Source organism: Staurois parvus, unplaced genomic scaffold (genome assembly GCF_062004578.1).
Source record: "Staurois parvus isolate SC_StPar_1 unplaced genomic scaffold, SC_StPar_1.0 ptg000151l, whole genome shotgun sequence".
NCBI lineage: Eukaryota > Metazoa > Chordata > Amphibia > Anura > Ranidae > Staurois > Staurois parvus.
Window position 1 is genome coordinate 5,208,029 of NW_028317947.1, and position 27,407 is coordinate 5,235,435.

At 41.0% G+C, this 27,407-nt stretch overlaps 1 protein-coding gene across 1 annotated transcript in view; it reads left to right on the top strand.

The window, feature by feature from the left end:
- The window catches only part of LOC149463865 (serine/threonine-protein kinase 4-like), a 118,138-nt gene that overhangs the window by 31,534 nt on the left and 59,197 nt on the right, over positions 1–27,407 (top strand). The window contains exons 4-5 of the mRNA XM_089674370.1: positions 14,520–14,634; positions 22,505–22,669. Coding sequence (XP_089530496.1) covers positions 14,520–14,634; positions 22,505–22,669 — 280 coding nt within the window. The remainder of the gene's footprint in view (positions 1–14,519; positions 14,635–22,504; positions 22,670–27,407) is intronic.

Genomic DNA, 27,407 nt, shown 5'->3' on the forward strand with positions numbered 1-27,407 from the left:
TCGGGATAGTGTTACAGCCATGGCCAAAAGTTTTGAGAATTACACAAATATTAATTTTCCCAAAGTCTGCTGCTGAAGTATAATTACAAGCATTTCATAAGAGTCAAAGGCTTTTATTGACAATTACATAAAATTTCTGCAAAGAGTCAATATTGTGGGTGTTGACCCTTCTTTTTCAAGGCCTCTACAATTTGCCCTGGCATGCTGTCAATCAACGTCTGGGCCACATCCTGCCTGATGGCAGCCCATTCTTGCATAATCAATGCTTGGAGTTTGTCAGAATTTGTCGGGGGGGTTTTTGTTCACCCTCCTCTTGAGGACTTACCACAAGTTTGCAATGAGATTAAGGTCTGGGGAGTTTCCTGGCCGTGGACCCAAAATGTTGATGTTTTGTTCCCCAAGCCACTTAGTTATCACTTTTGCATTATGGCAAGGTTCTCCATCATGCTGGAAAAGGCATTGTTCATCACCTAACTGTTGTTGGGAGAAGTTGCTCTCGGAGGATGTTTTTCTACCATTCGTTATTCATGGCTGTGTTCCTAAGCAAAATTGTGAGTGAGCCCACTCCTTTAGCTGTGAAGCAACCCCGCACATAAATGGTCTCAGGATGCTATACTGTTGGCATGACACAGGACTGGTGGTAGCGCCCACCTTTTCTTCTCTGGCAAGGTTTATTCCAGTTCCCCCATACAAAGGGGATTCATCAGAAAAAGTTACTTTACCCCAGTCCTCAGCAGTCCAATCCCTGGACCTTTTGCAGAATATTTGTCTGTCCCTGATGTTTTTCCTGCAGAGAAGTGGCTTCTTTGCTGTCCTTCTTGACAACAGGCCATCCTCCAAAAGTCTTCTCCTCACTGTGCATGCAGATGCACTCACACCTGCCTGCTGCCATTCCTGAGCAAGCACTGCACCAATCCCCAGTGCCCCAATCCCGTAGTTGAATCAACTTCAGGAGATGGTCCTGGCGCTTGCTGGACTTTCTTGGGCACTCTGAAGCCTTCTTCACAACAATTGAAGTTCTTGATGATCTGATAAATGATTGATTTAGGTGCAATCTTAGTAGCAGCAATATACTTGCCTGTGATTCCCTTTTTGTCCAAATCAATGATGACTGCAAGTGTTTCCTTGCAGGTAAATTGATGTTTGTGTCATTCTCAAAACTTTTGGCCATGGAGCTCTGCAAAAAAAAATGTTTTGCCACAGCTGGTGCTGATTATGTCAGTACTGTATAGTGTAATTCTACAGTACTGCCCCAAGTTTTTGACTCCCTGAAAGGGTCACTTTAATGGTGGCCCAATGTACAAATGTACAGAGCCATATTGGCATCTATATCCGATAGTCATTTCAGTAAAAAAGACTGTTTAAGGCCACTTCAGTGGCAGAATAAACTCTTTTATAAGATTGCTTAGTTGGACAACCACCAACCAGCTAGCTGGATCCATTCCATGAAATGATTATATTTTTCTCAGAGACAAGTCTTGCTGTGTGTTCAAGTTTACATAAGCCTTTGACCGAAGTGTCTCTTCTTATTTCTGACGAGCAGTAGTGATTCTGTAGAGAAATTTCAGCCAGGACGCAAGGGAACAAGTAGTCATGCAATATTTAAGTTATCATAAATTATTAAAACCTGACCTTTTTATGCATCTCGTTAATTTCTCTCCAGTTCTCCTAAACTGGTTCCCGATGAAGATAAGCCGTGCGATTTAGATACATTAAAATTATATTTGGCCTATTTATCAAAATTGTCTGTTTTGAGAACCAGACTTGCAGTGGACAATGATAGTTAAAGAATATTTCATTGTGATTGCTATTCTAGAGGGATACAAACAATTATGAAAGACAGTTTGGCCAAATTTGTAGGCTAACATTTTTATATTTCAGATTTGCAATAGTCATTTACAGGTTGAAAAAAGTGAGTCTGCTGTCAAGGATCTGATGTATGACAGCCAGCTGGTATTGCCTTCAGCCTTTAAAGTGTGTCTAAAGCCCAATTTTTTTTCTTTTTTGAGTATGGAAGGGTTAGGAACCCTGTCAGGTTTTTTTTGCTGTCTTTTCTTGTCTGGGGAGATTCACCATCACTTACCAATGTTGCCAAGATGGAAAATGAGGGAACATTTCAAATCCAGAGTTGTCACCTAACAGGAATTGAAGTTTTTCTTATAGGGATACTTGTTGCGGTGTCAACTGTGTAAGAAGAGGTTTCCTTCAATCCGGAGAGATTTTTTTACTTTCAGGAATTAAAGGAAAACTGTCCGACTAGAGATATTCACGTTCTGGAGATTCAACAGGAATTTGAGGGGAAATCTCTTTAAAGAGAACATACGCTATACGTTCAAAAGTTTGTGGACACCTGAATATCACACCTACAATATATGAGTTTGTTAAATATACCGTTGCAAAACCATGAGCATTGATACACAACTGAACAACACTTTGAGGCTAGAACAGGTTCCAATGGAAAGCATGTCTGTGGAAATTTAGCCCATTTAATAAAAAAGAGCATTTGTGAGGTCTAGTACTGATGTTGAACGAGAAGGTCTGGCACGCAATATGCATTTGAGTATATCCCAAAGATTTTCAATAGGATTGAGGTCAAGGCTCTGTGAAGGCAACTCAGGTTCCTTCACACCAAGCACATCAAACCATATCATTTTGGGCGCAGTCACGTAATAAAACGGTCATCACAAGGTTGGAAGCACACAGTTGTTTTATATCTCTTTGTATGCTGTAACATTAACAAGAACCTTCATTGGAAACACCTGCACTCAACAATTAGGAGGGGGTGCCACATAATTTTTGCCATATACTGTATTATGTGAGATTATCAGGTGCCCACAAACTTTTGATCATATAGTGCAATTCCCGCCTTAGAGAGTTGACTTAAGCCGGCCTTAGATGGATCAAATCTCGGCTGGCTTAGTAGGTACTGTCCAAGATTCGATCCATGTATGGACAGGCTGATTGTACCCAAGTTGATTCATTGATCAACTTGGGTACAACCAGTATGTCGGATTATTAACATGCTATTATTGGCAGCAGCTATATTATTATTATACAGGATTTATATAGCACCAACAGTTTGCTCAGCGCTTTACAATATAAAGGGAGACAATACAGTTCAATACAAGAGGGATAGGAGGGCCTGATCCTTGGAGCTTACAGCTATAGCCATTCGGAATAATCATTGTGTTCTCCCTGCACCATCTCACCGGGAGAACACAATAGCTTCACCGGCCTGTGTTGATGGGGGAAAATCACATAATCTATGGCCTTCCTTAGGAACAGATTTACCAATTGAAAGATTTTCCCCCACTTGTTCTGGTAACAACTCTCCAAGTCTGACATTCTCATCACTTTCGGTCTCCATGACAGTGGTCACCAGGACAGATAGAAAGTGACTCTTCCCAGCAGGAATACAGCTAGAAATGAAACCTTGACAGGAACGGGGGGCTAATTCTTCCCCACTTTGTCCAAAACGAAAACAAAATGCCTTTACATACACTTTAAATATTATTAGTTGTAAGATCTACCTAGATTAAAAGACCTGTCATAATCATATCATCTTATCCCCGTAGGACCCAATTGGATTCAAACTTCCATTACAATTTTTTTTTTTTTTAACAGACAGTCTTTGGGCAACACCATTATTTTTCTTGAGACACTTTGGTGCAATGAAACTGTTTTTTTGACAAAAAATAAAATGTGAAACTATATTATTGCCCTTTGCGTAGTCATAATAAATCTGCCCATTAAAAAGCATCCCAAAGCCACAAACAAAACCTTGGTAAACTTTCATGCTATCCAGGAGACATTGTTGCAGACCTCTCCTCTCCTTTACCAGAGCTTCATGTTATACATTGCACCCAGATTCTGCAGTCTCCTTAGGGTCCTATCAGGGGCGGACTGACCATTTGGAAACTCGGGCACTGCCTGAGGGCCTGGGGTCAATAGGGGGCCCCATGAGATGCCCCTGGTACCTTTTTTTTCATAGGCTTTTTTGAGTTTGGGCAAGGACACAGGGGCCCCATGATCCCCTATTGCCCGGGAGCCCCATGAGTTGTCAGTCCGCCCCTGGGTCCTATTTGTAACCAGCTCCCTTGCTGCGTCAGAGCAGAATAGAACTTTCCATGTCCATTCAGCATTTTCTTTATTGAGATGAATGAGCTCATGTTATGTCAATAGGCAGGCACATGTAAACAGGGGTGCATCCGTTTTTATATCCTGTTACCTCTAATTTATCACGTTTAGGTCTGAAACAATGGTAAAGGATGCACATTTTTTGGACCTAGACGGACTCGAATGTTGTAGGATATAAACTGATGCACTTCTGTTTACATCTGCCAACCTATAGGCTAATATTGAGCATCCGTTCAGATCCGCGTTAACAACTGATTGTTGGATCTGATCTGAACATTAGTCTGAAAGGACCCATCGTACATCACAGGGCTGGATGAGTAATCCATTGGCGCTACACCATAAGTGCATTAGTGGTCAGGGACAGCCTAGCAAAGGGATAGGGGATAGGAGGTGGAGGCAAGTGTTCTGTAGCTGATTTGTGGCCCCTATGAAAAATCCAGGAGCTAGACAACACTCCTTTTGCTCTAATTCTCTATCTGGCTGACATGTTACTGGAGCTTATTAGCGGGCAACCAAGAGATGTAGTAGGGACCACGTAGCACAAGCATTGTAATATACACTATCCGGCCACTTTATTAGGTACACCTTGCTAGTACCGGTTTGACCCCCTTTTGCCTTCAGAACTGCCTTAATTCTTAATGGCATAGATTCAACAAGGTGTTGGAAACATTCCTCAGAAAATTTGGTCCATATTGACATGAGTTACTGTTGCCTTTCTATCATCTCGAACAAGTTTACCCATTCTCCTCTGACATCAACAAGGCATTTTCATCCACACAACTGCTGCTCACTAGATATTTTCTCTTTTTCCGATCATTCTCTGTAAACCCTAGAGATAGTTGTGCGTGAAAATCCCAGTAGATCAGCAGTTTTTACATACTCAGACCAGCCCATCTGGCGCCAACAACCATACCACGTTCAAAGTCACTTAAATCCCCTTTCTTCCCCATTCTGATGCTTGGTTTGAACTTCAGCAAGTCGTCTTCACCACATCTAGATGCCTAAATGCATTGAGTTGTTGCCATGTGATTGGCTGATTAGCAATTTGTGTTACCAAGCGATTGAACAGGTGTACCTAATAAAGTGGCCAGTGAGTGTATATCACCAGACTCCATGCCATTCCTATGCTGTGATTGCAGAGAGGACCTGAGTAAATGAGTAAGAATCTTCTTCCTTGTAAATATATAATTGTGTTGAAGGGGGATACATAGATATAAGGAGGAATTAGATATATTGTGCTGCAGGAGGATATGAAGAGGAAGCTCTATGGTGTCATGGGGTGTGGACATATGGTTGCAGGGTGGGAAAGCTAGCTTTTAACTGGACAAGGGGAAAGAGATGGCTATATGACAGCATTGGGAAAAGGAGAGATCTATAGCAGGGGTCTCCAGACTTTCTAAACAAAGGGCCAGTTTACTGTCCCTCAAATTTTATGGGGGCCAGACTGTGGCCAGTGGGGGTAGAAATTGTCCTGGCATCAGGAGGGAGTAAACCGCGCCCCATCTTTGATACTAAGGGGAGGAATAGTGCCCCATTATTAGTTTGAGTTAGATGAATAGTGTCTCATATCAATATGAGGAGCAGTGCCCCAAGAGATACTCCTAAGACCTAGTCCCAACACTGGTGTTTAGTTAGGCTTTGACATCTACCCCAGTTCTCTTTTGAATTACTGCATGAGTATGAGTTATATGGTTGCTGTACAGGCCATTGTGTAAACACAGCTGTATGGAAGAAATCTAACTTGACATGAAAAAGAAATTCTTTACACTAAAGAAATGACTACGCCTCTACAGTTCATAACCTCTTTAGTCTATGGTTTCCGGTTTGCTCTGTGCTGCTTTAGATATGGCGTATGATAAAGAGACCTGAAATGATCAAGCTCAGTGGCAATACAGTGACTCAGGTTTAAAAAAAGATTTGCAAAGAATTTGTGTTTGTATGGGTTACTTGGTGCAAGATAGGTTTCCACTGTAACAAACTTGCCTTTTTTATCAGCCCAATTCAGGTCAATTAGATCAGTTTCTCAGCAAGGGTTCCGTGGAGCCTTAGGGTTCCTCAAGAGGTTGCTAGGGGTTCCTTGGGCAATAAGTGATTTCTACCTCTCAGACGAGTGACTACTGACACTTATGGTCTTTTTATCTATCTGTAAAGCGGTGTACACACGGGATGGAAAAATCAGCCGGTTCAACAGAAGATGGATGACCAGTGGTTTCTCAGCAAGGGTTCCGTGGAGCCTTAGGGTTCCTCAACAGGTTGCTAGGGGTTCCTTGGGCAATAAGTGATTTCTACCTCTCAGACGAGTGACTACTGACACTTATGGTCTTTTTATCTATCTGTAAAGCGTTGTACACACAGGATGGAAAAATCAGCCGGTTCAACAGAAGATGGATGACCAGTGTTTTCTCAGCAAAGGTTCCATGGAGCTTTAGGGTTCCTCAAGAGGTTGCTAGGGATTCCTTGGGCAATAAGTGATTTCTACCTCTCAGACGAGCAACTACTGACACTTATGGTCTTTTTATCTATCTGTAAAGCGTTGTACACACGGGATGGAAAAATCAGCCGGTTCAACAGAAGATGGATGACCAGTGGTGTGCTTTGGTTGTGTGCTGCCCTAGGCAAGAGTAAAATTGTAGCGCTTAAAATAGCAGATAAATAGCAGATAAATGGATAAAAAATCGTCTATAATTTGTCTAAATAATAGTTTAAAAGTCCGTGCAATCAATAACATTCGTATATAGCACCAATAGGGACTTCCACAATTTCAGGTGATTCGTAAAAGCTTGTGACAGATATATGGCAGAAATGCGCACTCACCGCCGGACCTCCTCGTGGTCTCGATTGCGATGACTGTTGGCCTCCCCTCTGACGATGTGCCTTCGCACAAAAGGCCTAAGGAGGAGCTGACAGCGTGTGACATCATCGCCGCCGAGACCACGAGGAGGTCCGACGGCCATCTTACTTCAGGGTCTGTACACCACTTTGCTGTTTCACTACTTGGTATTGTTTTATGTATTTGCACCCTACAAATTCTATTTTACAATTCTATTATTCATTCAATAAAGTTCCAAAATACTGCACTATTGGCACTTCATTTCTTTTTGGCTCCCCATTGAGGGGCTAATAGATCCGCAGCACTACCTCCACTTTATTCAACATCCAGAGGAGGGAGCCCTGTCATCCAGGTTGTTATATCCATGCATCCTTAAGGGAGTCCTCTGCGTTCAGCAGACTGTCTCTTCACCCAAGCTTGATGACACATTTTCCTGAGGGATGCCTCACCTTATACCTGCCGGTTCACACTCCGTTTGATGGTTATTTATGCGCATTTCCTATGCGCAGCCTTGAGTGCGCATTTCTGCCATATATCTCTCACAAGCTTTTCCGAATCACCTGAAATTGTGGAAGTTCCTATTGGTGCTATGTATGAATTTTATTGATTGCACAAACTTTTAAACTATTATTTAGACAAATTATAGACGATTTTTTATCCATGTATCTGCTATTTATCTGATATTTTAAGCGCTGCACTTTATTCATTTATTTTACTATTAGTATGTGAGTATTGTGATTGCCTCAAGTGTTCTAGCTGCTATTTATATATATTTCTATATATTCAAAATATTTTTTTATGAGCGCTCGCTTTACCTTCTTTTAAGAGTAAAATTGTGCCCCCCCCCCCCATGTGGGGAGCAATGATCAGGGAAGCCTGACATCTTCCTTCTGTGCTGATCTCTGACAATGTTCTGGAACGAGAGTCGGACACCCTACTGTGCCTGTGTCTCACCTACTCCCCATTCTCAGCGATCGGCTGCACTGTGTGTCACTTCTGTCAGGGGGTGGCGCTGCCCCCCTGACAATTGCTGCCCTAGGCAAATGCCTCGTTTGCCTTGTGGCAAATACACCCTTGCAGACGACATTCAGCCCGTGTGTTCATCAGCCTGTCCAAAAGAAGCCATCAGAATGGCCGGATTCTGTTGAACGAGCATGCAAGAAAACAAACATTTGATCAGTGCTGGCAGCCAATGGCTGCGAGTGCTGACCTGTGTGTTCTGGCGGGGGAAGGGGCGGGGGTTAGTCCCCCCTGTCAGAACACAATAACTGTTTTTTGTTTTTTTTTGTTTAGCATGCTGGGTTGAATGAAAAAAAATCTTATAGTAGCGTAAGGAGCATTCTTCACACGGATCCATCACACTAATGTACTGTGAGCTGTATATATAATAATTATTAACAGTGGTTCCCTGAAGCCAAAAAAATATTTCAAGGCTTCCTCCATATTTAAAAGGTTGAGAGAGACTGAATTTGAGTACGATGGCACTTATGGAATATGCTGGCTCGTAGTTTGATAAAAATGCTTTAAGCAATTGGAAGTGATTGTTAATCTTTGAGGTTTGCAGGTTTGTATATGTTTTTTACTGGATCCCCAGCTGTGCGTTATCGCATTTTAAGAAATAACATGAAGCCTCAATTGTGGATATCCGTATAGTAGATACACTGGTAACATGGCAGATAAACACCCCTTACCCACACTGTTAAAGGATTGACTAGCGCTCTGGATCCTACTCTCGGGCTAACCTGTCAGTCTTTGCAGTAGAAACATAGAAGTGTGACAACAGAAAAAGACTACGTGGGCCAGCAAGTCTGTCATATCTATAACTATTTACAGTGCTCATCATAAATGAGTATACCAAAACAGATTTGTCGGAAAACCTTTAATTTCCTTTCAGAATCAACATTTTGTGTGGGCCACTATACTACAAAATACTCACAAAAATGGGGCCCATTGATTGCTAGCAAGATTTGTTCATTTGCACACACGAAAAAAGTAACAAAATAATTCAAGACCATGTTGCAAAAATTAATGCACCCCAATGATAGTCTTAGGAGCAAAGCTAAATTTTAGATAAAATCTTAATTAACAAGAATTCAACTACAGGTGAGTCTAATTATTCATTAAACAGGTGTCCAGAAAACAGTTGATTATAAACGAGCGTTTATAATAGAGCGTTACTTAAAGAAAACCCCTCCCATTTCATGCTGTCAGCAGTGGCACCACATGGAAAAGAAATGCCACAAGACCTGATAAAGAAATTCCTTTGCACAAGAAAGGTGAAGGCTACAAGAAGATCAGCAAATCTTTACTTATCAACCAGAATACTGCAGCAAAAAGCCCGCCTAGAATTTTCCAGGGCCCATACTGAAAAAGAAGACTACTGGGACTCTGTACTCTGGAGTGATGAGACCAAGATAAATGTTTTTGGAACTGATGGCTTCAAAACTGTATGGCGTTGCAAAGGTGAGGAGTACAAAGAAAAATGCATGGTGCCTACAGTGAAACATGGTGGTGGCAGTGACCTTCTGTAGGGCTGCATGAGCGCTGCTGGATACAAATGGAGAAACAGAAAAAGGGCGCACCGACCTAGTGCATTATCGTTTAAAATAATTTATTAAAGAAACAAAAATAGGTATCATACTCACAATGGACATAATACAGGCATGTCAAACTGAACAAGGTGTATGATCCAAACAACATCTGAGTCCATACGATGGAACCCTGGATGACCAACTGGCTAACGCGTTTCGAGGACACAACCTCTTCCTCAGAGCCATGAGTGCTGCTGGTGTCGGGGAGCTACATTTCATTGATGGTATTGTGAATCCACAGATGTACTGCTCTATATTGAAAGAGAAGATGCTACCATCACTCCGTACCCTTGGTCATCGTGCACTTTTCCAACATGACAATGATCCAAAACACACATCTAAGGCCACTGTTGCATTTCTGAAGAACAGGGTGAAAGTGATTCAGTGGCCAAGTAGGTCTCCTGATCTGAACCCAATCGAACACCTATGGGGAATTCTGAAGAGACAAGTTGAGCATCACTCTCCATCCAGCATCCAGGCTCTAAAAGAAGTCATTCTTGAGGAATGGAAAAAGATAGATGTTGCAATATGTCATTCATTCCATGCCTAGAAGACTTAGTGTCGTCCTTGCAAATCATGGAGGTCATACAAAATACTAGATGTAGTCGTTTTTGTTGTGGGATGTATTCATTTTTGCACCAACTAATCTGAGTAAAACTGAAGATTTTGTAATCCAAGTTACAGTTGCAAGAAAAAGTATGTGAACCCCTTGGGATTACGTAGAGTTTTGCATGAATTGGGCATAAAATGTGCTCTGAACGTCATCTAAGTCACAACAATAGAAGACCACAGTCTGCTGAACATAATACTACACAAACATTGGATGTTGCCATGGTTTAATTGCACATAACATGTAAATATTCACAGTGCAGGGAGGAAAAAGTATGTGAACCTTTGGACTTAATAACTGGTTGACCCTCCTTTTGCAGCACTAACCTCAACCAAACGTTTCCTGTAGTTGCAGATCAGACCTGCACAACGATCTGGAGTAATTTTGGACCACTCCTCTTCATAAAACTGTTTCAGTGTCGCAATATTCTTGGGATGTCTGGTGTAAATCGCTCTCTTAAGGTCATGCCACAGCATTTCAATCGGGTTGAGGTCAGGACTCTGACTGGGCCACTCCAGAAGGCGTATTCTGTGCTGTTGCAGCCATTGTTTTGTTGAATTACTTGTATGCTTTGGGTCATTGTTCTGTTGCATCACCCATCCTCTGCAGAGCTTCAGTTGGCGGACAGATGGTCGTACATTTTCCTGCAAAATGTCTTGATAAACTCTGGAATTCATTTTCCCATCAATGACAACAATCCGTCTAGGCCCTGAGGCAGCAAAGCAGCCCCAAACCATGATGCTCCCTCCGCCATGTTTCACAGTGGAGATGAGGTTTTGATGTTGGTGTGCTGTGCCTTTTTTTCTCCACACATAGTGTTGTGTGTTCTTCCCAAACAACTCAGTCTTGGTTTCATCTGTCCACAGTATATTTTGCCAGTAGTGCTGTGGAACATCCAGGTGCTTTTTTGCAAACTTCAGACGTGCTGCAATATTCTTTTTGGACAGCAATGGCTTCCTCCGTGGTGTCCTCCCATGTACTCCATTCTTGTTTAATGTTTTCCTTATTGTAGATGTGTCAACAAAAATGTTAGCTTGGGCCAGAGATTTCTGTAGGTCTTTAGCTGACACTCTGGGATTCTTCTTTACCTCATGCAGCATTCTGCGCTGTGCTCTTGCAGTCATTTTTACAGGACGACCACGCCTAGGGAGAGTAGCAACAGTGCTAAACTTTCTCCATTTGTAGACAGTCTGTCTTACCATGGACACATGAACATCAAGGCTTTTGGAGATACTTTTGTAACCCTTTCCAGCTTCATGCAAGTCAACAATTCTTGATCGTAGGTCTTCTGAGAGCTCTTTTCTGCGAGTCATGCTTCACATCAGACAGTGCTTCTTGAAACTAGTAAACCCAAAACAGGTGTGTGTTTTTTAAGGGCAGGACAGCTGTCAGCAACACATCCAATATCATCACACTGATTGGAGTCAAGGTTGGCTCATTCCTGGCTCCAATTAGCTCTGGGAGAAGTCATTAAGCTAGGGCTTCACATACTTTTTCCTCCCTGCACTGTGAATGTTTACATGTTATGTGCAATTAAACCATGGCAACATCTAATGTTTGTGTAGTATTATATTCAGGAGACTGTGTTCTTCAATTGTTGTGACTTGAATGACGTTCAGAGCACATTTTATGCCCAATTCATGCAAAACTCCACGTAATCCCAAGGGGTTCACATACTTTTTCTTGCAACTGTATATTATTAACCTTACATTCATGTAATGAGCGAAACAAATGTTCTATAAAACTCAGTTTTGTCAAACATTGGGAAGAAATTGTTCTTGTGTTCATTGTGATTCATTGAAGTTCCTGAAGTCTCTCCTGATATGTTTTATCCTTCAGACCTTTCACCATTTTTGTTATCTGTCTTGGTGCTATCTTATCAATATCTATTGTTAGTGAGGTCTCCAGAACTGGATGCAGTATTCTAAATAAGGTCTAGCTAAAAGGTCTATAGAGGAATCAAGACCTTTTTCCTCCTGCTGGTGACCCCTCTAGTGATGACTAAAGGTTCATATACGGGAATCGGGAACTCCCTCCTCCTGCTGTTGATTCCTTTAGTAAGAACTAAAAATCCTATGTAGAGGAGTCGGGACCTACTTCCTCCAGCTGGTGATCCATCAGGACTACCTTTCTCCTGTTGATGACCCATTTACTGATAACTGAAGATTTGTATAGGAGAATCAGGACCTCTCTCCTCCTGCTGGTGACCACTCTAGTGATAACCAAAGATCAGTATAAAGGAATCAGGACCTCTTTCCTCCTGCTGGTGACCACTCTAGTAATAACAAAAGATCAAAATAAAGAAATCAGGACCTCTTTCCTCCTGCTGGTGATAACCAGAGATCAATATAAAGGAATCAGGACCTCTTTCCTCCTGCTGGTGACCACTCTAGTGATAACCAAAGATCAATATAAAGGAATCAGGGCCTCTTTCCTCCTGCTGGTGACCACTCTGGTGATAACCAAAGATCATTATAAAGGAATCAGGACCAGTTTTCCTCCTGCTGGTGATCCATCTAGTGATAACTAAATATATATACAGAGAAATTGGGACCACCTTCTCCCACTGCTGTTCCTCTAGTGAAATCTAAAGGTCTGTGTAGGGGAATCATAGCCTCCTCCCTCTTTCTGCTGATCCCTCTAGTGATTCACCCCTGATTCCACTTCCAGGCCACACTGGTTGCTCATGTTGCAATCATCTGAATTAGGTATCCAAATATATTTTTCTCTATAGATCGTGCCAAAACTGTACCCCATATATTGTAGTCTCTCAAGGGACTATTTTCCATAGGTGCATTATTTTGCATTTAGTAACCTTGAAGTGCAGTTTCCACTGTTTGACCAATCTTCCACCAATGCCAAATTATGTTCCATGTTACAAACACTTTGAAAAATATCAACCCTATTGCATGCTTTTCTGCCATCAGAAAAAAGACTTGACTTACCCACCAAATCTTCAGTTACTATATATAAGTAGGCTGTGGAGAGGCCAGTACTACTGCCTGATTCCACATATTTAGACATGTCCTTATATCACACAATACTGTAGAAATAGGGTAAGCAGTCCCAATGGTGGTATCAGCACACGCAGAGATAATATACGCTAACTTTTGAGGCAACAGATAATATAAAGAAAAAGACCCCTATGCTACACAGACCATAGGACCACGACCAAAAGAGGTTTTTTAAAGCTCAACGGTAGCCAAAACATACAAGGAAAGGGCGCAGCACTAAGAGCAATAGAATAACTCTAATATACACAGATAAGCATATCAATGACAGACAACACGTAAAATAAGTGACTGTCGTGTGTCAAAACAACGTGCTAAAAAAGTCTTTAAAAATAGCAGGGTGATGATCTAAAACGTGCGTCTTCCGGTGATCAAATGTTTGAATTACACACTCACCAGATGCATAATTCAAATATGCATGTAGAAGATAATAATCCTCTCCAGATATCCAAGTGAGGTCATCTTAGAGTTGGATATAACGTCTCAAGGTCACCATCTGGGCACATCTGTCCTTCCAGGCTCCCCTATGGATCATGTACTTATAGACTATAACACCTCTCAGCTGTCTTCCCTGGTGGCTCTGCGGATGGTGGACTTAACAAGAGTCCCAAGAAAGAAAGCCAGGATGGTGTGATATCGTTTTTAAACGAAAATTTATTGATCCAAAATAAGACAAAAATAAGCAAACAAATAAAACTGACCATGAGTAGTATTCAAAGATGGCCACCGACCCATGCGGCGGCGTGATGTCTGGGGTGTGCTGCTCTTACCCTTACGCGTTTCGTGCTAAATGCACGTATTCATAGGGAGTGTGTCAGCTCTAATAGAATATTAGAGTTATTCTACTGCTCTTAGCGCTGTGCCCTTTCCTTGTTTACTTCTTGTAGGTTTATTGGTACCTTTTGGCGTACAGCAGCTTTCCATCTAGCACTCACTTTCATCTTTTACTCAGGTAGCCAAAACATATTTTTTTAATTCTAAATAGTGTGGAGAAGCGTTAGGTTTTATAATAGGCTTTAACTTACATTTTCTAGAGAAAATGTTGCTTTCATTACCCTAAAGGCTAGGCATTTGATCATGTGATCAGTGTGGAACAGGAAAATCAAAGCATTAATGTGTCTTGACAGGTAAAGAAGTTTTCTGTGTTTTTATGGATTTGACAGGTGATGCATTAAATGTATGAAAAATAATTTTGTTGTTGGCTTCCATCATTATTGCAAGGTTTCTGATCTATATTGGCACATTTTGACTTTATATTGTACCTCACTCTTACCGTTTATTGTGATGTGATGGTATCACCAACACATGAAAAATCTTACTTCCTCTTTTCCTTGTTGCAGCAATCATGTTGTGAAGTATTATGGAAGCTACTTTAAAAATACTGACCTGTGGATTGTGATGGAGTATTGTGGAGGAGGATCGGTCTCTGATATCATTCGACAAAGAAAACAAACCGTAAGTTTCTCGCTGGTGCATTAAGTAGCCAAAAAAGTATCTACTTCAAATGTATCAAAAATAAATAGTTGAAAAGACAAAAATTAAATCAGGTGGTTGTTTAAAAAAAATTAATGGAAAAAAATTGTCTGCTCAAAATAGCCACCTTTTGCAGCCAAACACACTTATGCCGTTATTTGTAAATTCGAAATCCAATATGGTTTGTTTAAGTTGTTTCTAACACTATATCAGAATTTTGCACAAGTTTTCCCCTTATAGGGTACTTTGCTTTCACCCTTCTTTACAGTTCATCCCAAGCCATCAAAGTGGGGTTTAAGTCTGAAGGCTCTGCAGGCCATTCTGTGATTTGACGCTTGCGATCTTGTTTTTTTCTTATAAGGCAGCTTTGAGCTACCCCAGAAATGTGTTTTGGTTATTATTTGCTGTAGGATGAACTAGAAGTAACAAGGCATAGACCAGAAGGTATTGCATTAAGCTGCAAAATGCTGTGGTTGACATTTGGATTAGTTAGGGTGCCAGTTATTTTGCGTAAGGCGGCAACCCTAGATGTGGTAAAGAGCCCCAGGGCATCATGCCTCTTCCTCCATGTTTGACAGTCGTATTACTCACTGAACAACCATCCTTTTAGCTACTCCGTGATATACAGAAGCCCTGCGTGATTAACCAAAGATTTCATATTGTGATTAATTTTGGTTTAAAAGATCTTCTACTCTGATTCTCTATTCAGAAACATTCAGATGCATTTATCATTTGTACCACAAAAGTACTTTTTTCAAGTGTTGGGTTGAATGAGGAGGGGTCTGTCATTTTTGTTATTTTTGTCTGAGTCCTCATTTGAGATAAATGGACCCACCCAAAGACTGTTGCCATAAAGAAAATCTAAAATTTGTGAGGCAAGCAAAATTCTTCCATTTGGCACAGGGATTCCAGTACAGTTGTCAAAGTATGGAAATGTCACCAAAGTGAGAGAAATCCCATCACTTCCTCATCTCTTCCAGACAATAAGTGAGGGAAACTCTCAGTGGATATTTTTGATGAGCATGGGTGTGTCCAGCCAACTAGGAAGCAGTGTATATATGCGGGGTGGCGAATGCCCCTGCCACAGACACTATAGGATCAATGACAAAATATAAACCATAAAGCAGTGTAACCACATACTATTGATAGAGATTACAATATAGATGTTAGGAACCATGAACCATGCAGAGACAGAAAGTGCAGTTAAAATCACACCTTTATAGTAATAGTAAAATTAACACAGTTCAGGAACGTAGTTAAAAAGAGAAGCCAGGGTTTGGATGCCAGAGTGGGTAATCAGACGAGCTGGGGTCAGGAAACCAGAAGTCAGAGTAGTAAGGAGCAAAAATTGGGAACAGGAATCGTAAGAGATGACAGCCAGACTGAGTTGTACACAGGAGCACAGGCAGGAACACACTGGAATCGTAGACCACGGAAGGGCAAGGACGAAATAAGCTTAGCTGCTAAAATGGCAAAAAAGACTTGCTGTAGGCTGGACTAATGAGGCAGGTAATGGTATCCTGGTGAGCCACTGTGGAGACAACGAGTGGCTGGTAATTAACTGACAGCTGAAAAGCTTCTGAGCATTGAAAGAAAAGTGCTACCTGTTAAGTAGCAGAAGCCCAGCCCTGACAATAGAGTATTGGAAGACCCTGCAGTGTCCAATATGGGTTATGCATTTTTAGGGGCAGCATTCTTCTTCAGAGCTGACTCCCAGATCTACAGAAGAGGGGCTGCCCCTCGAAACGCTTTAGCAGTATTGAACATTGAAGGGTCTTCCCATGGTCTAAGTTGAGCGGTGTGGCTCTGGCAGCAGACTCATATGTATTCTTTGAAATGCCCGTCCTTTTCATGCATTTATGAGTACATTACTTATTTTTGTTTAGTGAAGTTTGTATTGTGGTAATGCGCTAGGCTGGTGCACTGTCTCTCTACTGTTTTCTAGTGCTGTATATGAAGGGATAGCAACAGTCCAAAGAGGGCTTCAAGGCATGTCAGTACAATACCCAAAAGCTGGAGGAGTGCACAATCGATCAGTCTCTAAGTACCGCATTCGAGTTTTGAGTGCATGGGGTAATTATAAAGGCAAAATTGGCCATACAGGTGAGGGTTTCCTGGCAGGCTTGGTGGTCACACATACAACAACAGAAACTTGATGGAGGTTCTTGCCATTCCCTAAAACTACAAAACAAAGTTTCATTAGGAATCACACATTAACTGATTTTTATACAAATTTATTTGCAGGAGGAAAAGGGTGTTTAATTTCTCAAAAATGTTTTCATCTGTTTTATTTTAGTGTATTCTGCAGCAGTTCAATACAATGGTAAGGAGGGTAAATTGCACATAAATCCCCCATCCAGCACCACCTCCTGGTGCCAAAGTCTACTCTAAGATGTCGGTGTTGCATCGGTGAATCACTGAATATATTTTTCATTTTTTTCCTAGCGCCTCTGTGACCTCCATCTCCTGCACAGCCTTGCTCCTCAGTAGAATGACCCAGTGTTCTGAACATGTTTCTTTTACTGATACATACAAGGCAAAAACATTTTTTTCTGATTTTGATAGCTCTATTAATAGTCGCAGGCCAAGAGGAAGTACTTAGAATGTAGATTGTAAATGTAATTTATGAGTTTCACTTCATGTTTTACACAGGCAAGCAGGTGCAAGGTCTATTGCTTTTAGACCTTTTAGAAAATCCCAATGTTGGTGGGAAAAACGAGTGTTAATGTTAAGATATTTTGTTAACCACAAGCAGATTTATTGACCTTTGCAAACCATGAAACATTAATATTATGGTGAGGTGGAACCCCAAAAGTCCTTGTTGTTCTATATTACAGTGATGTCTACTTTGTGATTTTCTTTTTTTGTTTTTGTTTTTTTAGTTGCGATCTTGTGACTTCCTGTTCTGTAGCCATATACAGTACATCCCTTGCATTACCACAGGTTAAAGTGAATCATCATTGGTGTTACCAGCACTGTGGTTGCTTTTGATAGCTAGACAAAAGTAAGAGTCTAGTACCCAAGACATGCTATAGTCATGGTTGTATTTAGTCATCATGGTGGCCCAGGTCCATCTGAATGGTGATCTTTTTTTGTAAAGCTCTGTCCATGCATCATGTTATTATTTTAGTCAAAACTAATGCTAGAATTGTAATTTCAGTGTTGCTAGAAAATTAGATCCTATCTATTCCCTCCATTATGACCATCCTGTAAGCAAATCCACTGTTGACCCAACACATAAATGCAGGTCAGTTACAACCTAAAATCTGGTGCCCTTGTCAATTGCTCTTTGTGCCAAACTACTGTTAGAATGAATCCCTGTTTCTCTTTTTCCCTTCCACGGTTATGCTTGTCATCGCATTGTACAGAAAAGTCATGCAGATAGAAGAAGCCTCCCTTTGTGCATTTATGTTGTTAAAGATTAAAAAAGAATGCAAAAAGCATATGCAGGATTTCTCACACACCCATATGCATTGCTTCAGAATGAATGGCACCATACCACAATGCACATATTGGTGCATTAATTTGGAATGTGACAACGCAGGCTAAAACGCACAGTTTGTGTCACAACACACTGTGTACATAAGTAAGCTGTATGCACCACTGGACAACCCTGATTAAGTCAAGAGGAGGATGAAACGCATTGGATAGAGAATCCAGTAAAGCAGGGGTGTCAAACTGGCGACCCTCCAGCTGTTGCCAAACTACAAGTCCCTTGAGGTGTTGCAAGATTGACAGTTACAAGCATGACTCCTAAAGGCAGAGGCATGATGGGACTTGTAGTTTGGCAACAGCTGGAGGGCCGCCAGTTTGACACCCCTGCTTTACTGGATTCTCTATCCAATGCGTTTCATCCTCCTCTTGACTTCATCAGGGTTGTCCAGTGGTGCATACAGCTTACTTATCATACCTCCTCCCTTTAGAACCCATTTGGACCAGTGTGTTGTGACACAAACTGTGCGTTTTAGCCTGCGTGATCACATTCCAAATTAATGCACCAATATGTGCATTGTGGTATGGTGCCATTCATTCTGAATGACACCCCAAATGCCTACATACAGTAAAGAAAAATGCATGTGACCTGTAGCACACCACAACACACAAACTTGAATACTCTGGGTATTGCAGGATGTCATGTAGCTAAATAATATTGTGCGTACTTTATTTTTTCATGCGCCAAGATACATTGGCATTTCATTCAAATGATTGGCCTGTTAAGCACATCAAGTCTCAGGACACAAAACTGCGCCCATTAATGTGCAAAAATGACTGCGATAATGTGCATAGGTTAATCCAATGTCAATGGGACTTAACTGCTATTACATCATGCCTCCTATCAGATTTCAAATAATGTATTAACGTAGAAAGAAAACCGTCTGTGGAGAAAAAATTGAAAATATACTTATTTGAAAAAAGTTGACTTCCTAGGTATTAATCTAAGCGTGTAATCTCTCAAGCCTTGGTAAGTATTTGAACAGCCTGGCAACTTAGTGCCTTCCTAGGGGTCAAAAAATCTGCTTTTTTACCAGAACTTAACCTTCTGCAGTTGCAATAAGCCTGGTGAAGAGGGGGGCTCCGAAAAGTTCTCTGAATGCAACCTTCTTTGGGACCGTTTCCTAATTTTGGCAACATGTCTGAATCCAGAAAACAGACCAGTCACCATGCTGATGCTGGCAGAACTCCACAGCTGGTCTTTCATTTGTCTGTGCCCTGTGCAACCTCAAGTTTGATTGTGCCAGTCACACTGAGACCTTGCAGGCCCATTCCTAGCTACCTGCTTCTGCCTCCTGTAAACTAAGATGTTAGGCCAAAGCCTCATCTCCCCGACCAGGCCTCCTCTCCAAAGCCAGGCCAGTTTGACATTCTTTTTAGAGAGTGAAAACCGCACAACAGGCATTTCTGCATTCTAAGTGGCATTGCCGGTTTTTACCTCTAAGAAGGTGATGGTGATTACTGTCTTTTTTTTCTTTAAGGATATGGTGGAAAGAGATCTGAAACCATTATCTAGACTTCTGCTGGATCTTATCTCAGGCCAGTTTTTCCTTATATCTGGATTTCCCAAAGCTAGAATCCTGCATCAGAAACATATTCCAGAGGGTTTGACAACTTGAAGGATCAGCTGGTACAGGCATAAAAGTTTACCTGTGACATCTCACTAGACGCCAGGCATGTGGTAGCCTTCGTCAGTTTTGCAGCTGTGGTTCCTTGGTGGGTATGTTGACTTAATTCTGGTCTGCAGACCAGACATTTAGGATATTCCTGATCCAGCTTCCTTTCAAAAGGGAATGTCTATTTAGGACTTTCTGGGTGCCATCGTAAAGAGTGCTACTGCCACTTTCTGCAGATGCTTATACCAAGGTCTTCATCATGTAAAGGCAACCACTCCTTTTGTCCATTTCAGCTTCCTTAGCTTTTAGGAGACAAATACAATGCCCTTCTCTGCAAATCCTGAGCATATATGCAGAAGTATAGCTACTAGATGCACCATGGCCTTTGTGTCGTCTAGTTTCCAACCTCCTAGAGGTAGCAGCTATATCCATCAATTTCTGAAATAACGGACTGTTACCCATTGAACTACTGGAGTACACTTTGTACACTGAGTACAAATTATTCCTGTTATTACTGGAATCCTAGGTGCCAAAGGTATTAATTGTTTTTTTTTGGATTACCCATTCTCATTCATTCTTCTACAAATGCCTCTGCTGCAGATTTAGATTCTCTAAGGAGGTCAGTCTGCAATATCCCCATGTCCTCCTGCAAGCATTTTTTTATCCATCACGAATATCCACCTCTTTTATCAATCAGCCTTATAGTTCGTTGTTAGTTTAATGCTAGTAGGTGCTATTGGAGAACAGATGCTTTCTGCTATAAATTAGCAGCTAATGGATAGGAGGGGTGTTTCTTGAAACTTTGAACCTTTTGATTCTTCTCAATGTCATCAGTAAACCCCTTCCCTAACAGTTGGTTTGTTGACAACCTTTAGTAACAGAAGTCTGGAGATGACCAGAAGTGGAAACAAGGTAAAATGAGGCTTGAGGCTGCTTCCCTTACCCTGGTTCCTTTCCCATTGATTGAAAACCCCTTTTCCTTTTGATTTTAAAGGCAACCATACAACAAACTATATATATTTTTTATTGATCATACTGTTATAATGACAAATAGTCAATGAACTTTAAAAATAAATTTTTTGTATACATTACTTCACATGTCCATATTTTCCACAAGAATATAGCATTTTTTTGTGCATCTTTGTTACAAAATTGGTTTTCAAAACCATAAAATATTGACAAACTCTAAACAGTGGTATCCCTAGCTAATACATGTACAAAACATGTCCACACTATCACAATCTGTTGGTTCTTGATTGTTGGTTGGTTACCTTGGGGTCTCCAACGCGTTTCAAAGCTTTTTTCATTAGCTCCTTCCTCAGGGAAATCATACCACTCTGCAATATAAGGGTCTTATCACAATCAACTGCATCCACATTACAGCAAATAATATTTCAAGGAAAAAACTAATTGTTTTCAAATGTTATAATACAAAAAAAATTTTTCTTGCGTAATATCAAAATCTGTTCGATATGGAAGCCATCTCCTATAGCCAAGGTGTGACAAATGGTTACCACCATCGCCCCTGATGGATTCACAGAAGGACCTCTTAAACCTCATCGCCCACTGTTCTAGAAAGAAGGGGATGATACTAATACATCTGATTTTAAATAAAATGATTCTATATCTCTTAGGTATTTGACAAATTGGATAGTTTAAGGCAAATTAGACAAATTCTCCTAATTTAAATTCATGCTCTTAGAAATAGGGAAGAAAAACATCTCCCATATCCTGCCAAAGATTGACTGGTAAAAAAAATGATCCAAAATTACATTGTTCTTAACCAGGGAGAGATAATCTCCCTCCATTTAATCAGGCTAAGCAAAAATTCAAAAAAGATATAATTGGACTTACAATTAGCCACCCATGGTTTTGATTCAAAAATCTCCAAGCCACTTGCATGAGCTGTCTCCACCTTGGATATGTGTCCAACAAGTAAGTGCTAAAGAACATATAGGGCAGGCTCAGTGGGGGGAGCCAAATATCCTCTCATGAGGATAAACTGCAAGTTCTCCTGTATGGGTCTGTTATAAGAGAGGAAAATGGCGCCCAGTTAGGTCCTCTGGCGTTCACCTCAAATTGCGCATGCATGGTCAATGACTCGCCACACAATGACGTCACATCTGGCATCATGATGCGATATCCACTCACATCATATCTGGTTTTACCACAGGGGTTTCTGGAAAGCCAGGAGTGGCAACAAACCGCAAACCCGCTGTAGGGCAAGCAGTTATGAGGGAGGACAGACTGCAGAGCTGCCCAAACCTTCAAAAACGGCAATTGCCTCCCCTCACAATTGGGGGAGGCCTATTGTGCCGGGTGTGTGGGGCTATGGCAGTGTTACCACCTCACCTTGGTCTAAAAAACAGGAGAGGACTACCTATCAAAAACAAAAAAGAATAATAAATCATTAAATAAAAAATAAACAAAGTACAAAATACTAAAACCCAATCATTGAAATCAATTCTGTCTATTCTCAGGTTATTTACTAAGAGTGTTTTTTTTTTTGCCACCAAGAAGAAAAGTAGGGAGAAAAGAGGAAAAGAAAAGCCATGAGAGCCATTATGATAAATAAATCTGGCTAGAATGCAATCATTGATTGATCCCATAACAAGTATTTTATTATTTTAGATGGAAATACATTTAAAGTACGTAAGATTATCCAAAAGCAACCCCAAAGATTCATTTTACCATTTAAAACCTATCCCATCCATTCTGTGACATTTATGATTTTTCTCTTACAGTTGAAAGAGGATGAAATTGCAACTATATTGCAGTCAACTCTAAAAGGATTGGAATACCTTCATTTTATGCGAAAAATACACAGAGACATCAAGGCTGGGAACATCCTACTAAATTCTGAGGGAATTGCTAAACTTGCAGACTTTGGAGTGGCCGGTCAGTTGACAGTAAGTGCTTTTTACTATAATTACATTTTGTAAATTGAAACTATAATAATTTGGGACATTTATATTTTGGGTTTTTTTTTAAGTTTCTAAATTTTTAAACCTGTTTTATATCTACTTTTAATGTATGCAATATTGGCTATTGGTGAAGAAAAATATTTGGTTCAGTGGTGGTAAGTGGAGAAATGTGTGAGTTTAGTGGTGGTCAGCGGAGAAAATTGTGGGTTTAGTGGTGGTCAGTGGAGACATTTGTGGGTTTAGTGGTGGTCAGTGGAGAAATTTGTGGGTTTAGTGGTGGTCAGTGGAGAAATTTGTGGGTTTAGTGGTGGTCAGTGGAGAAATTTGTGGGTTTAGTGGTGGTCAGTGGAGAAATTTGTGGGTTTAGTGTTGGTCAGTGGAGAAATTTGTGGGTTCAGTGGTGGTTAGTGGAGAAATGTGTGCGTTTACTGGTGGTCAGTGGATAAATGTATGGGTTCAGTGGTCGTCAATGGAGAAATGTGTGGGTTCAATAGTGGTCAGTGGAGAAATGTGTGGGTTCAGTGGTGGTCAGTGGAGAAATGTGTGGGTTTACTGGTGGTCAGTGGAGAAATGTGTGGGTTCAGTGGTTGTCAATGGAGAAATGTGTGGGTTCAATGGTGGTCAGTGGAGAAATGTGTGGGTTCAGTGGTGGTCAGTGGAGAAATGTGTGGGTTTACTGCTGGTCAGTGGAGAAATGTGTGGGTTCAGTGGAGAAATGTGTGGATTGATTTATGGTCAGTAAAGAAGTGTGCGGGTGCTGTGACAATGCTGCACTATGTCACAGTGTAATAAAGGTTTGGTGACACCCTATGCAAGTTGAGGATCTGGAATATATGTCTCATTAGAAGAAAACTGGCCTTTAAGTTTGCTCGAGGATTAGTAAATCCTGGTATAGGTTCTGGAGCTAGGAGGCTTTATAGATTATCTGATGGGATGAAGCCTCCAACCCTAGTTCCACGGTTTGATGGTGACCAGGACCTAGTTATTATGCAGGTGTGCACAGAGTATGAGAGCTGAATAGAGTTCGGGGCTCCTCCTTCCTCTGGTGAGTCAGCTGCACACGGCAGCTACATGTGTGAATGACACACTAGTAGTGTATGTCTGCGTGGCAACCTGTCCAGCTTAAAGGACAGGCATTTAATCCACATGAGAGTGTGGGACACTTTCTGGCACAGGGAGAGATGGGACACTTTCTGGCACAGGGAGAGATGGAACACTTTTCTGTAAAGGTTGAGACAACGCTACAATAGAGAGAGACAACTCAACAACTGGCATAAAGCCTGTAGAGCCCTAGTGGGACAATTCAGTTGCCAAGAGGTTGAGTCACATTTGTAGGTGACAGACTGAAGACCTGAGTGGGCCAAAGTTAGCCAGAAGGCTAAACCTCTGTATGGGAAACCTACTGTTTTGAAAACATATTTTTAAATAAAAGTGGACAAAAGAAAGCCCTTTTTAATGCAAGTTGGTGAGTGAATTGAGACCTTGGAAGTACTACATTTAAGTTAAACCCTCACAGTACAAAGGCGTTCAGTGGAGAAGTACTGTATATAGGTACAGTGGTGTTAGTGAATGCATGGACACAGCAAAAGAGCACTGGAAGTAAGACTTGCGCGGGAACAGTGGCAGTCAGTGAAATGCACAGGAGCATTGTCTGCCAGTGAAGTGAAGTGGTGCTCAGTAAAGTACATTAGTAGCGATTTCATCTTTTCTAATTTCTGAATTTTTAATAATACAGTGGTACCTTGGTTTACGAATGCCTCGGTTAATGTAATTTTCAGGTTTATGAATGAAAATCCATTGAAAATAATGCCTCGGTTTACACATTTTTTTAAAAAAAATTTCACAATACGAAGTGTATGTCGGTGCTGATTTTTAAACGCAATTGCTGGCTTTTTTTTTTCTTTATTATAGCTCACAGGATTAGCTGTCACCTTTCCCAGGAGTTAAAGGAAATTTTGTTTCTTTTAAGAAACTAAAAGGAAACATTGTTCCTTTTAACTTGGGTAAATAAACTAAAAAAAAAGGCGGTAATTACATTTAAAAACTGGCACCATAATAAATAAAAAAAACGGCGTGGGGTCCCCCCTCCTTCGGGTCTGGTATGGATTTTGAGGGGAACTCCCACTCCAAAACAAAAAAAATGGCATTGGGGTCCCCCCAAAATCCATACCAGACCCTTTTTTGAGCATGCAGCCCGGCAGGTCAGGAAAGGGGGGGGGGGGGGAAACGAGCGAGTGGTCCGTTCCTGACGATGGCTTCCAAAACTCTGCCTCTGAGCTGGCTTGACAGTTTTTAAATATGGAAGGGGTGGGGGTCATGCATGTGACCCCACCCCATGTGCCATCTATGATGCGGTATTTTAGTAGCGTTTACTTTTTTCTGACCTCAGGAACGGATTAATTGGTTTTTAATGCATTCCTATGGGAAACGGCATTTCGGTTTACGAATTTTTCGCTATACGAAAAGTCCTGCAGAACGAATTAAATTCATAAACCGAGGTAATTCTGTATATATTAATTTCTGTCAAAACAACACATGTATATGCTATCACGTTTAGTTTCAAATTACCTACACATGCCATGCTGTAGTTCTCCAAAATACAACTGAACAATTGTTAAAGTTCGCTTGCGTACCAAACCATAGCTAGAGCCTTGATGACACCTTCACTTTGCCACCTAGCAACCAAGAATAGAATTCTGCAGGCAATGTTGTACGCCAAGGTTGAAGCTACTCTGCGGGATAGAGTGCATAATTATACAAAAGTTTGGCAACCTGGGTGGACCACTCCCCACCCCCCCAATTTTCACTCCTCACTTCTTGAAGCTTAGCCTCTTGAGGCAGTGCTCTATGTGGTCGGGCATGCTCAAATCAAAGCACCTATATGTCTTCTCCCCTTCTCCCTCTTTCTCTCTTGGGTTCGTCCACTCGTGTTCACTTCCTTTCCCCTCTTTTTTTCTCATACCTCATTTCTCAGATCTCTCATGTCCTTTAATTCCCTTTTCTTTAAATTACCAACTATGATATACATGGCAATAGTTCTTCTAGTTTTCATTTCAATGATGTTTATTCATTTTATCTTAGAAAAGAAGTAGTTACAAGCCAGTCCAGAAAATTATACATCCATTTTTCCACAAACTGCAACCCATCTGGGTTTGATACAAGCAATGCACAATATACAATATTCCAGGACAATTGTCAGTCAATGATAGCCAAAAGGGTCCCATTGGGACTCATAAATGTAAGGCCAGTAATAATAAGGTAAGAGAGAAAACTAAAACTAAAGTAAAACTTTTTGTCAGGCCTGGTATCAGAGACTACTGCGACCCATATTGAGGGTTGACCACCCTCCAATGTTCAGCAGGCCAGAAGGGGAGACACCCCCCCCCCATAGCCTTTAGTTAATTATTTCCAATACCAGGGAAAGAAACATAAAGGGAAAGGAATTAAGGACAGAGGGAAGAGTGAAAAGAGAAATAGAAAAAGAATAGAGATGGAGAAAGAAGAAAGAGAGAATGCGTGGAGGAGGAGGAGGAACCGGCAGGCGGCCAGACACTGGGTATAAGACGTGTACTGTTTATAGATTCCCCATATTGTCCACCATCTTGCCTAGGATGGAGCTGAGAGATCTTTCATCCAAAGATCCCAGGTTTTTTCAAAGTAGGCCATCATATCTTGAAGAAAAGTGGTCAAACGTTCATTGACCATTATTCAGGTCAGTTTGGTCCATCAGGAGGTCAAGGGAGACAGTTCTTCTAGTTTTGACTGCTGTAAGATTTGTCTATTGTTAGGAGAAGCTGACCTATTGAGGATTTTTTCGCTATGTGTTTGTATAACATATCCACCCTCCAGTCAACCTAACACTCCCTTTATTGTAATACTCTTCCTGTCCTAGGGTAACAACGCTCACCCACTATACTGTAGAAGCAGCATTGTCACCTTAGGACAGGCCTACAAAATGGAACACAAAAAAAAAGAGTTTAAACAATTACCATAGCTACAGTGGGGATCGAAAGTTTGGGCACCCCAGCTAAAAAGTTGTATTAATGTGCATAAAGAAGCCAAGGAAAGATGGAAAAATCTCCAAAAGGCATCAAATTACAGATTAGACATTCTTATAATATGTCAACAAAAGTTAGATTTTATTTCCATCATTTACACTTTCAAAATAACAGAAAACAAACAAATGGCGTCTGCAAAAGTTTGGGCACCCTGCAGAGTTAATATCTTGTACTGCCCCCTTTGGCAAGTATCACAGCTTGTAAAAGCTTTTTGTAGCCAGCCAAGAGTCTTTCAATTCTTGTTTGAGGTATCTTTGCCCATTCTTCCTTACAAAAGTCTTCCAGTTCTTTGAGATTTCTGGGCTGTCTGTCATGCACTGCTCTTTTAAGGTCTATCCATAGATTTTCAATTATGTTGAGGTCAGGAGATTGTGAAGGCCATGGCAAAACCTTCAGTTTATGCCTTTTAATGTAATCCCCCGTGGATTTCGAGGTGTGTTTAGGATCATTATCCATTTGTAGAAGCCATCCTCTCTTTAACTTCAGCTTTTTCACAGATGGCATCAAGTTACCATCCAAAATTTGCTAAAATTTTATTGAATCCATTTTTCCTTCTACTCGTGAGATGTTCCCTGTGCCACTGGCTGCAACACAACCCCAACGCATGATTGATCCAACCCCATGCTTAACAGTTGGACAGAGGTTCTTTTCATTAAATTCTGTGC